Source organism: Suricata suricatta, chromosome 5 (genome assembly GCF_006229205.1).
Source record: "Suricata suricatta isolate VVHF042 chromosome 5, meerkat_22Aug2017_6uvM2_HiC, whole genome shotgun sequence".
Classification (NCBI taxonomy): Eukaryota; Metazoa; Chordata; class Mammalia; order Carnivora; family Herpestidae; genus Suricata; species Suricata suricatta.
The window spans coordinates 112,146,062-112,159,697 of NC_043704.1; the positions used below are offsets into that span (position 1 = coordinate 112,146,062).

Sequence of the window (13,636 nt, forward strand, 5' to 3'; positions counted from 1 at the left end):
CACAGATGTTGACGAGGATGTGAGGAGAGAGAGGATCTCTTTTGCACTGCTGGTAGGAATGCAAACTGGTGCTGCCACTCTGGAAAACAGTACGGAGGTTCCCTCAAAAAATTAAAAATAGAACTACCCTATCACCCAGCAATTGCACTGCTAGGTATTTATCCAAGGATACAGGTATGCTGTTCTGAAGGGGCACACGCACCCCAATGTTTATAACAGCACTATCAACAATAGCCAAAGTAGGAAAAGAGCCCAAAAGTCCATGGATGGATGAATTGATAAAGAAGATGTGGTATATATACATACAATGGAGTATTACTCAGCAATCAAGAAGAATGAAATCTTGCCATTTGCAACTACATGGATGGAACTAGAGGATATCATGCTAAGTCAAATTAGAAAAAGACAAATATTGTATGACTTCACTCATATGAGGACTTTAAGATACCAAACAGACGAACATAAGGGAAGGGAAGCAAAAATAAAAACAGGGAGGGGACAAAATATAAGAGACTCTTAAATATAAAGAACAGAGGGTTGCTGAGGGGTTGTGGTTGGGGGGAAGGGCTAAATGGTTAAGGTGCATTAAGAAATCTGCTCCTGAAATCATTGTGGCACTACATGCTAACTTGGGTATAAATTAAATAATTAATTTAGAAAACGTTTCTAAAATGAGGACGTAAAGCTAAGCAATGAACTAAATGGTTTTCAGCATGACTTAAGGTTGTACCTGGGGCACCTGGGCAGCTCAGTCGGTTAAGCGTCCGACTTCAGCTCAGGTCATGATCTCATGGTTGGTGGATTCTAGCCCTGTGTCAGGCTCTGTGCTGACGGCTAGCTCAGAACATGGAGCCTGTCTTCGGATTCTGTGTCTCTCTCTCTCTCTGACCTCCCCTGCTCACACTGTCTCTCTCTGTCTCTCAAAAATAAAAAAAATAAGAAAATAAAAATTAAAAAAGGTTGTATCTTAAATATTCCTGGTTTTACTATTAGTGTTATTCATTAAATTCTTACAAAAAAAAGTAGTATCTGTATTACCTAATAATACAAGGTCATCTACAAACACATGTTTCGTGAATGCTCCTAAAGGGGACTCCTCTTTGTACAGGCTCCAGTCCATTGTTACTAGTAAGTGCTATTTTTACAGACATCAAGAAAACACACTTTTATCTTATGGAGATGCTTTTTTGTTTTTCTTTTTCTCTTTTATTTCCTAGATCACATTAGGTAAGTGGAAATATATCCCAAATGCTTATCTGATCGCCTTGATTTTAGAATACTGGCTGTCCCATCTAACTATAAATTATCTTGTTAAACATCTATTATACCTTTCATTATATGATCAAAATAAGATTAATTTTATTGCAAACAGAATTGCACTTTTATATGTAAATTAACAAGTATCTTCTCCCTAAGTTTACTCTTCAAACTAATCTGCAGACATAATAGCTTACTAATGACCTTAGGGGCGGGGAGGGGGAAGGACAATAAATCATGGTGTCTAGGATAAAGCTAGGACATGATATCAATAATTCCCTTTTCACTCAAATTGATGTTGAAGAGTTAATAAAAAGATATTGTAACAGATCTATTTGTAATCCTTTGGTCTTCCTATTATCAAATCTAATTCCTAAAAATAACAACATAATTGATACAAATTTGAAGATTGTTGCCTTGAGTTTTACTTAACACAGAAGTAGTTGTTTGTCAGAGTTTTTATTTTCTGATACTCAAGCTCTATGAAGAAAGGCCATCTGTTATATGTTTCCCATTCAGCCAGCATACACTGATAATGCTTCACTCCACAGACCATACCTTGACATTTAAAAATACAAAATGACTGTGCCCTTTGGTACACAAGGACTTTTAGTGTATATGTTACATACCACATCACCATCATAATCACATTATTGTCATGCTTAAGAAAAAAAATCCAGGAGCGCCTGGGTGGCTCAGTCAGTTGGATGTCTGATGTCAGCCCAGGTCATGGTCTCGTGGTTCGTGGGTTCGAGCCCCATGTCAGGTTCTGTGCTGACAGCTCAGAGCCTGTTGCCTGATTGGAATTCCGGGTCTCCCTCTCTCTCTACACCTCCCCTGCTTGCACTCTGTCTCTCAGAAATAAACAAACATTAAAAAAAAATTTTTTTTTAAGAAAAAAATCCAGTCACACACTGTCACTCCAATCTTAACAGGATCCAACAGAACACAAAATTAAAAGCTCAATATGTGGTATACTTATAGGATTTGCTAACCCAACAAGATTGTTTTTATAAAAACAAAAGGAATTCTAAGTGGACTGAGTTTATGGTGGAAATACATATCCCTTAAAATCACTTTCTAAATTGATAAATGGTCAATATAAGCCAGTAAGGAATATTTATTCATATTTTATATTCTGTAGTACTTGACAGATCCTCTAAGACAGTAAGAACTTTAAACATGTTAATCACTGAAAGAACTCTTAACAAAATCTTTGATAGCAAAGAGTTCAGAAACAAATACAGAAAGTAAATCTGTGAACATTTAAGAGGCAGCAGAGAAATTCCTGTTTTGCGAACAAACGTGAATCCTGACTAAAAAGAATTCTTCGGTAATGAAGCAAAACACATACTGATCACATCATTTGCCATTTGAGATCGATCGTAACTCAGTCACAGGTGAGCATAATCTGGTTAACTGAAGTTGAATACAAACTGGTTTTCAATCTAATTAGGAGGGCCAGAACTCAAAACTACTGATGGAAATGGTCAGATCCTAGCCACTGACATTATTTCAGTATTAAGTATTCAAAGAGAATGATGACTGGCAAAAAGGGACAGTGCAGGCAAACATAAAATAGAACAGCACCAAGTAATAAGGTTGTTAGTACTAGTAATTGGTTTTTCAGTTAATTTCAAAGACAATGATCACAGATTCATTTATAAAAGAAAGAGAAATATATTGAATGTGGAAAAAATTAATTATTTCATTGTGGCAAATTATCACTGAGATAAGAAGGGAAATATTATCAAACTCCCCAGAGTGGTCAGACATCCTTATATACCAAGACTATATAAAAATACCTGTTTCTCAAATCTGTACTAGCATTGATACTGTTAGACTCTTTATTTTCAGTAATCTCTGAGTGTGAAATGGCATCTAGCTGTATTATACACAAGGAGAGATTTTTAAAGATATAATAGCAAAAAAATCCCTGACATTATACATACTAATAAAATAATGAAAAAATTGTGACATCTTCATAAAATGAAGTATTGTTGGGAGCTGCCGAGTTTTGGCCGCCTCAGGCAAGGATATATCGCTCTCCAGGGAGCAACCAAAAAAAACCAAGATTTACATCTGAAGGCTAGGAGAGTGCATTTCCCGGTCCAGGAATTGGAGACAGTCATACTGGGCCAGACCAGAAAAGCCAAAATGAACAAAAGATCAAACTGCATTCGGGTTTATGCAGTGCTAATCTTCCCCTGCCCAGTATTGCAGACGAAAGTCTGGGCGCTTCCTTTGATGCTGTGTTTGGAGTTTCAGTTTCGGTTTCCCCTTTCTCTAATAATCATTTGACTCTGTTACCTGGCAACCAACCTGGGCCAGTTTCCCACCCCAAATCCTATATAGGTGGATTATTTTCTTAATAAACCGGGCTTGACCAGAATCACTTGTCTTGCCTCACTCTCTGTGCTCCCCTTCCTGCCCTACTCTCTCTCCCTCCCTCAGGAACGACCCGCAAGGATTTACAGCCCCGCTGCCAGCAGGGGCAAGGGATAGGACAAAGTATTATGCAACAGTTAAAATGAATGCAGACAATATAACAATACAGATAAATTGCAAATATAGTGCTGGGTTGACAAAAAACCAAGTTTAAAAACCAGAGGAAACAAACTTTAAAATCAGGTACAACAATGTTTATAGATTCATATAGAAGATAAAAAATGTTTTATAACATAAATGGGAAAGATATAAATTTCAGGATAATGATTATTTGAGGAGGAAGATAAGGGAATAGAATTTGGAAGGATGAAAAACGATTTGGGGCACCTAGATGGCTCAGTCAGTCAGTTAAGCATCAGACTCAATTTTTGCTCAGGTCTTGATCTCATGGTTCATAAGTCTGAGCCCCCCATAAGCGCTATGCTGTCAGCACAGCACCTCCTTGGGATTCTCACTCTCCTTCTCTCTCTGTCCCTCCCCCACTTGTATTCTGTCTGTCTCTCTCAAAATAAGTAAATAAACATTTTTTTAAATGTTTCAGTAGCACTGGTAACATTTTATTTCATCTTTTAAAAAACCCCGCAAATTTATTAACATCTAGGTGTTCTATTATTCCCTTACTCTATTCTCTGTTTGAAATATTTCATAATTTAGGACACCCGAGTGGCTCAGGTGATTAGCAATGACTTTGGCTCAAGTCATGATATCCCAGTTCATGGGTTTGAGCCCTGTGTCAGGTTCTGTGCTGACAGCTCAGAGCCTGGAGCCTGCTTCAGACTCTGCGTCTCCCTCTCTCTCTCTGCCCCTACCCAGCTTATGCTCTGTTTCTCTCTCTCTCTCAAAAATAAATATATGTTTAAAAAAATTTTTAAGTAAAAGAAATATTTCATAATTTTTAATAAGTGAAAGCAACCTAAACACAATGAAAACCAATGACATAAAGAATCAGTTACATCATGATGGAATTCAAATATTGTAAAAAAAAAAAAAAACTATGACATGAATGCATACATATTTACATAAAAAGATATCCATGATATTGGATATGGCATGATATTGCCAAATTTTGAAAAGACACAAAATAGTATTTACAAACACATTTTTAAAATGGAGAAATAGGGGTGCCTGGGTGGCTCCGTCGGTTTAGCATCCAACTTCAGCTCAGGTCATGATCTCATGGTTTGTGGGTTCAAGCCCCATGTTGGGCTCTGTGCTGACAGCTCAGAGCCTGGAGCCTGTTTCAGATTCTGTGTCTCCCCCTCTCTTTGTCCCTCCCCTGCTCATGCTCTGTCTCTCTCTGTCTCTCAATAATAAATAAATATTAAAAAAATAAAAATAAAATGGAGGAATAAAAGTTGTCTAAGAAATCCACATAGTTATACCCAAGTCTACCACTGCAATCTCTTGGTTGTAGAATTATATGATCTTCATATTCTTCTTTATACATGTCCTATATCCTCTCAATTTTTATGGTGAGCATATATTGCTTATAATCAGAAATATATTTTTTTCATGGGAAGGAGAATAAAAATTTACTTTTACCATTTCAAATTGAGAAAACTAGCAAAAAAATATAATGAAAACTACTAGATGAACAAACAACGAAGACATCCAGTAATGAAACAGGGAAGTTGGGGAAGTGTGCTGAGTTAGGAGACCAAATGCCTTAGCCTTCTTTGATCTATAATGCAGTAGGAAACTGAACAGGGCAGTGTGGGTGGGTCCAAGAATAATGGAAGAGACGAGGGCCCAAACCGTGGAAGACAAAGAGCCAAAGTCAGATTTTGGGAATTTTACACAAGATGGGAGGGCTATGTGTAAACTTTCCACGCTTTCCTTCAGGCTCACCTCCCTCTTACTCTCTACACTTCTTTTCCAAGTGATAAATTGTCATGATGAAATAATTCTTCATGATTTTCCACATCTAATGAAATGCTCTGTTCCCTGATAAAGTTAATAGATGAATGAGCAACTATTACCTTTGAAATTAATAAGAAAAGTTTTATTTTAAAAGCTCAAAATGCACTGAAGAAGTGTTCTTTTTGTACCGTTGTGCATTTGAAAAATGTCTTTAGATTTTAGAATTCCTATTTTGTGAACCACTGGTGTGGTTTTACTTCTTATTTTAATGTGTCATTTCCTTATTTGTCCTTTGAAAAGGGAACTCTGACCTTTGTTTCAGTCTACAAACTGAAGCTGATATCATGACAATTGACCATTCCTAGGAGTGGGGAAGCCAAGTATATTCAGCCTCACCAATACTTCATATCACAAAACTACCAGTATTTGGGAGGGAAAATCAAGTAGTTGCTATTAAGTGTCTTCCTCACCAAAAAAAAAAAAAAAAAAAAAAAGGAATAAGACATCACAAATAAGGCATCCAAACAACCACATTTCCTTGCAATGTTTGCATTTTCCTTCACTAGAGAAAAAAAAAATCTCTCTTCTATTCTCAAGCCTTTGTATTAAACAAAATCATTTCTTACGAAAGAATCCCAACACTACCTAGTAAATTTTCAAACACTAAGTCTAGTTTATGGGAAATTAGTGATAACATAGGGTGCTAATTTAAGAATAATGATTAGGAAAAATAAATCATATATCATAAGGAAAACCCTTTACTTTCTACCTTTGTCCCAAATATTGGGAATGATACAGTCAAGGACAAATCTGCATCCCAAGACCTTCATCATCTGTGTTTTCTCAAAACATGAAGAACATATACTAAGTACTAGATTACAATACTATATACAATGATCATGGCATATCTAGCCACAAAAGGTATTTTGCTGAAAATAAAATTTGCCATTGATAGCTATATTCAGGAAATCAGATGCTAAGCTCACTGATTAAGGCATCCTTCGAGATAGAGCTTTTGAATTCTTTAGTAATCATCTCCTCTACTTGTAAGAGTCACTTCTTAAAAGTATTGCAATAAGAAACCTAGAAAAGTTTGATCCTCCTGAGACTGGCCTTCAATGTGTAACTAAATTATTCCAGCTGTATTGATAATAAACCAAGAATCTAGCAGGAGACCTTGTTAGCATGACAAATCAACACATAAAATCTTGACTATTCAACAATGTTCTAATAGTTGGTTACTCATATTCAAAAGATAAAAATAGAGGCCATCTTATAGTAAACCATCAAATAATTCTGGGTAAAGATCTCTTGAGCATGGAGCAGAGTGCATGGGAAAATTTTACAAATTTCTGGAGTTACAGAAGAAGGTCTAATGGGGACCATCAGTAATGAAATCTTTGTGAATGTCTAACTCAAGGACAATGGCCATCCCATACAGTATTTCATTGCCAGGTCTCCTATAAGATATTTAGATTTAGGGGAACAAGATATTGATGTTGTACACCTTCTCCTAAGATCTGAGACACTGCCACAGGATCTTTAAAAGAAAAAAAAAAAAAGTACCTGCCAAAACAGCCAATCAAAATCTACATTGAAAACAATGAGCCTTCCCCCAGATAAATATCAAATCCTTTCTTAAAACTTCCACAACACTAAAACACCATATTTTCATCCATGCAAGATTCATATTTTTACATTAAAACTCAAATTTTCTTTGAATTTCTTATTTTTCTATTCTTGAATATTTTTTTGAATGTCAGAGGAGGATAGAAAAGCCTCTAAACACCATTAGCTTAGTATTGGAGTATACATCAATGGAATGTAAACATACACTTTCAACTGACAGGTGTTACACTATAAACATCTGATCTCTTATAAAGAGTGGAATCCAAGAATAACATAAAACATACAGAATACAGAATATATGCCTCCCCAAACTATCCCAACTAAACTCTCTGGGCAAAGTTTAAAAGTAAAATATTTCTCAGCCACATCTCTTAATAATGATATTGTACTTTTAAATTAACTTGCTTACACTTTCAACACACTTAATTGGTTTTATAGACATTTCCTATGGTGAGCCTTCCCCACTTCATCACCATCAAGTCCTCCTTGTAAACAATAATAGGCTATCATTTGTGAATTCTGATTCTGAGCAATGTCAAGCCAGCCATGCAAATATAAAAGCTGTCCATAATGATCCAACAGTTTGTTAGAACAGTCTCTCTGTATTGCCACTTCAGATTGGGCTTGCCCTATACTGTCACAATGCAAAAAGTAGGCAGATATTTAACACTATTCTGTCTTTGACAGTGAATAAACAAATTTGTCAAACTACCTTTTAAATTGTAAACCGAATTTACAATAGCATAGTAATAGAGGAACACCAAAAAGACTATGGTTACCAGGAGTTAATGGAATTCTTTAAACAAGCTTACTAAGAAGAAAGGCCCCTCAGTGAAAGGATGGTCTGACTTCTTAGGCTGAATGAAAGAAAGGATGCCAGCTCAAAATACTTGATACAAAGAGAAATGCAAATTAAAACAAAATAATACTTTTTGCCCATCAGATTGGAAAGATTAAAAAGACTGATAGCCAGTGTGGAAAAGGGTTTAGAAATATGGGTATTCTCTGGGGCACTGGGGGACCTCAGTTGGTTAAGCCTCCCACACTTGGTTTTGGCTCAGGTCACGATTTCATGGCACATGAGAGCAAGGCCTAGTCAGGCTCTGTACTGACAGGGCACAGCCTGCTTGGGATTCTCTCTCCTCTCTCTCTGCCCCTCACCTCCCATGGGCACACACTCACTCTCTCTCAAAACAAATAAATCAACTTCTTAAAAATTGAGTATTTTCATGCAGGGTTAATAGGAATAAATTAGTACAGCCTTTTGGAAAGGAAATTTATCTACGAAAATTTCAGATGTACATAGCCACTGACTCCTCATTTACACTTCTAAACCTCTATCCTAGAGAAATATTTAATTTTGAATTAGAAACCAAAATATCCGTTCATGGGAAATGACTAATAAATTATGGTCCTTCATATTACAGAATACCATGCAGTGCTTAATAGGAACATGCTTACATCTCTAGGTGCAGCTGTGAAAAGATCTCTTCGACATAATGCTACGTGTGGGGAGGTGGGGGAAGTCAAATCTCAGAGTAACACGGGAGTGGTGATCTGTCGTTCATGGTGCCCCAAATTTTCTGAGCCCACTTTCTCCATACTATGATTTCTACCTTCCCAAAGTAGACTAAAGCCACAAAAATAAAAACAAGAACAAAAACTAAAAACTATATTACCCAGCTTTCATCATAGCTAGTATTTCACTTAAGTATGTGGCTAGTAACTATGTGGCCTACAGTCTATTAGAAAAATCAAGGTGTTAGATTTGAGAAACAGTCTGGCAAAGGATATTTCTTTAGCTTGGGTGGCATGGCAATGGAGACAAGATGTTTTAAGGTAAGACCACAGAGGTTTACTAATGGGAGAAAAGGTGATGTGCTCTGGGGGTCAGTGACTGCATCAATCCTTATCAACCCATTTTTACAAGGAGGTTCTGAGTTTTGTTCCTGACAATTTGGAAACTGCTTTTTCAGGATATGATGCTCTGGACATCTTTATCCCTTCAAAAATCCCTTTCTGGGTAAATTAGCTAAAATTGATTCTATTATAAAAATTAAGAAACCTTTCAATATATACAAATGGCAATCGCGTGTGAACTTCATGAATTCATAAATTCATGAACTAAAAAGCACCACATATTCAGAAAAAGATCTGAAGATCTGTAAGATGATTCAACACTCTGATGTTTAACACTGAAGAGGGAAGGGGGATTGATATGTTTCGTGGAGGAAGGGGTGACAGCAGGCTTTTCCTTTTTCCTCAGTATACTTCTTTTCTGTGGGGCGCTTGGGTGGCTTAGTCAGTTAAGCGTCTGACTTCAGCTCAGCTCATGACCTCACAGTCCGTGAGTTTAAGTCCCATGTCAGGCTCGAGGTGCTGACACCTCAAAGCCTGGAGCCTGCTTCTGATGCCATCTCTCCCTCTCTCTCTCTGCCCCTCCCCCGCTTGCAGTCTATCTGTCTCTCTCTCTCTCTCTCTGTCTCACTCTCTCTCAAAAACATAAACAAACATTTAAAAACATTTTAAATATTTTTACAGTAAGAAATAGTCCTACAATGCTGGAATTTTTTTTAATAACTTAAAATCTTCAAAAAACTAAAAAACTAATATGTCCCCCCCCAAAGGTACCTGCCATCCTAAATGACAATAATAGTTTTATGGTACCTAAGTGTGGAATTTTAAGAAAGAACAATCTGAAAATATCCTCTGGTACATACAATTTCATGTATTCTAATTTATATAACATGAAACCTCACATTATCTTGTAATGGGGAAGGACTTTCTAATCATAACCCCAGAGGTAGAAGGAAAGCATAGAAAATTTTTAACTACATAAACAAAACTGCTGAAACCTTAAACAGAGTTAAAAGATGAAGGACAAACCAGAATCAATGACCTGAAATACATATAGCAAATAATAGATTAATACACACATGGCAAATGACATTAAGATGTTCAATCTCATTAGAGTTTTTTTGACAAATAATTAAAATTTGGTACTATTTAGTACTGAAGAGGGTGTGGGGGGAAAAAGACACTATCAAACATTATTGGTGGGATTCTAAATTGTCCCAAACTGTCAAAGGGCAATCTGTAATATACAATAAAGTATTAAGCATGTTCCATAACAAAGCAATTCTACATTTGAAAATGTATCTTACGCAAATAGACAAATACAAAAAAATGAAGACATTCACTACAGCACTGTTTGTAACAGCAAAAACTGGACAACTTAAAAATCCACATGAAAAATTAAATAAATGTTCAGAAATCCATAGCATTACATGACAATGCAAAACCATCCAGCCACTGCAAATAAAAACATAGATCCTTCTCTAATACCATGAAATGATGTTCCAGATAGAGAATTAAGTAGAAAAGCCTGGAAACCAAGTAGCATGTTTCCATCAGTGTTAAATGCAGATTCAGTTTGAAGTGAACACTTACATAAATATATACATACACACAGCATATATCTTAGAAAACAGGTCTGAAATACATACCAAAATGTTAACAGTGGTTAGCTCAGAATGATTAAATCACAGGTTGTTTTTACTTTCTTCTTTATACCTTTTGAATAGTCTGAACTCTTTACAAATGAATATGTATGGATTTTAAAACAGTCAGAATATTTTCATTCTTTAAACAAATGATGAACAAAAATCACCTTACTAAATACCTTGTGCTTTTGCCATATATTTTCTTACCTTTAAACCTTCAGCTGGAAGTCTATAACCAAATCTTGCTGGAAGGTCATCAAATGTCTGAGATGCATTTTCAAAATTATACTAAATATAAAAATAAAAACAATCAAGTTACAACCAAGTTACATATAACACTAAAAACAAAAGTTTATTTAATTCTACAATTCTAATCCACTATCACAGCTTAACACAAATCAATTTTGTAAATGTACATTCACTAAAATAGCAAGGAATATATATAATTTACTACATATACAACTGCATAAATTAGGTTCTAATTTCATATAATTATTAAACAGCAGCAAGTCTATAACATTATACCACTTACTTCTTCCTGAGTTTTTCCCACAATTTCCTAGCAAGGAATTTTCTTTTTTTCTTTTTTTTTTTTAAATGTTGATTTATTTTTGAGAAAGAGAGCACAAGCAAAGATGCAGAAAGAGAGGGGGACAGGGAGGATCCAAAGTGCCCACTGACAGCAAAGAGCTCAATGAAGGGCTTGAACTCACAAACCATGAGATCATGACCTGAGACGAGGTCAGACACTCAAGTGACTGAGCCACCCAGGCACAACCCCCCAACCCCACCCTAGCAAGAAATTTTCTAAACATTATTTTCCTGCAAGAGTTCCATTTGACTTTCTCTAAAGAGTCTGAATTAACAGAAGAAATATACAGGATATTTGGCTCTAGCTATGAAAGATGTCTTTTCCCCATAGAAAGAAGAAGCATCAAATCATTTTTAAGAAGTCATCATTTTGGAGGAGTTACGATGGCAGAAAAGTATAGGAACCTGGATTTCTCTTATTCCTCAAACACAGCTGTACTGAGGTCTGAACACTTGGAACACCCATGAAATCAATCTGCAAAGGGACAGGAAAATCTCCACAGGTGGAGGGAGACAGCTTGGCAGAACCAGGGTGCATGTATCTGAATTGGGAGAGATAAAACGGTGGCATAGACACAGAGTGGGGGAAATCCTTCTGTGGAGGGACAAAAGGGAGAGAAAGAGGCTATGAAAGTCCAGTATTGTGTCAGGACAAGAGAAAAACCTCTCCAGGCCACAGACCATGGAACAAGAAATAGGGAGAGCGCCAGTTTCCACTTTGTGAACAGCCTTAGTAGCTGAAGATTGGAGTTTTCAAAGATGTAGGGCTTTCTCTGGAATGGAGCCATTGCCATGTGTGGGTACCTGGGGAGGAGGAGAGCCAGCCCCAGGCAGGATGGGATCTCAGGGGGCACTGGGAGAGAACAGTCTCCTTCCTTGAGTTCTGTAGGAAGAGGATATATTGTCCCTCCAAGTACAAAAAACCCTGCAGGTGCCAGCCAAAGGCCCTTTGCTGACTAGACAGACTGGCACTACCTCAGACCAGGTCCGTGCAGTTGGAACCCCAACAGAGTGCCTAGGAGACACGGGGGACTGTGGTCCGGGCCAGCACTGTCTGTGACGGCTGCCTGAACAGCACGGTTTGAGAAACCCAGCCCAGGGATGAGAGATTGTGGTGTCGCCACTTTTCTCCCCATCACCAACACTGCGGGGCTTCAGGGAACACTCCAGCTCGCCCAGTGGAGGCGGGTCGCTTACACCAAACCCCGCCCCTCCGTGCCTGGCAACTGGCTCATCTACTAGAGCAGGACTGACACTGAGTGAAGCAGACCGCCTCCCCTCCGGACCACCGCAGCCCCCAGTCCCAGGGACCAGCAGACAACCATCCTGCTGTGTTATATGTTAGTCTGGTTTTCTTTCTTCTCTTTTCTTTTCTTTCCTTCTCTTCTCTTTTCCCTTCTTATTCTTTCTACCCTCTTTTGTTTTTTTTCCTTTGGAATCAGGCTCATGGTTTCTGATTTGATTTTTGGCCAATTCTTATTACACATAGGTCTTTCATTCTTTCTCTGTTCTGGCTGTTTGACTAATCAGGCTTTTTATTCTCTTTATACCCTTTCTGTATCACCTTCTTTAATTTCCTCTCTCTCTCTTTCTGAATTAAGCCTTAGTTTCCTTGATTCTCTGTCCCATCTTTTTTTTTTTCTTCTAATCTGCCTCTTTCATTTTTTTCTCTTTGTACGGGATAAGTTTCCCCCTACCCCATCCTTTCCTTTTTTTCAGGGTTACTTCAGCAAAAAAATAGAAGATCTAAATGATCCACTACTAAGAGCGTGGGATAGAGCAGCCAAATATGCAACAGAGTGCACACTACACACTGCAAAAACACTACCTGAAGTGCCAGGCCCTGGACAGGGTATATTACCCCTTTTTAATATAGTAGTACTTGCAGGTGCAGGTCATAACAAGCTATTAAAATGTAATAGACAAAAAAACTAGCTAAAATGATGAAACTGGGGCACCTGGGGCTCAGTCGGCTGAGCGTCCAACTTCGGCTCAGGTCATGATCTCACGGTTCGTGGCTTTGAGCCCTGCGTCCAGATCTGTGCTGACAGCTTGGAGCCTGGAGCCTGCTTCGGATTCTGTGTCTCCCTCTCTCTCTGCTTCTTCCCTGTTCACGCACCCTCTCTCCCAAATATAAACATTAAAAAAAATTTTAAATAATAATTAAAAATTTTTTAAAATAGAACAATGAAACAGACTTCTCCTCAAAAGAAATTCTGGGAAGAATTATATATGAACAAGAATTTAGAGTAGTAGTCCGAAGAGTAATAGTTAGCTGGGCTTGAAAAAAGCATAGAGGACAGCAGAAACCTACTGCTGCAGAGATCAAAGACTTAATAGTCAAGATG

The 13,636-nt window shown here is 37.4% G+C and overlaps 1 protein-coding gene across 3 annotated transcripts in view; it reads right to left on the bottom strand.

Annotated features, from left to right (window-relative positions):
- The window catches only part of RNF13 (ring finger protein 13), a 163,586-nt gene that overhangs the window by 107,117 nt on the left and 42,833 nt on the right, over positions 1 to 13,636 (bottom strand). For 2 of the 3 annotated variants that reach the window (XM_029940060.1, XM_029940059.1), the window contains exon 3: positions 10,905 to 10,985. In XM_029940060.1, the coding sequence (XP_029795920.1) occupies positions 10,905 to 10,985 (81 nt within the window). Of the gene's footprint in view, positions 1 to 10,904; positions 10,986 to 13,636 lie in introns of those variants that run through there. The other variant, XM_029940061.1, reaches the window with a different exon arrangement.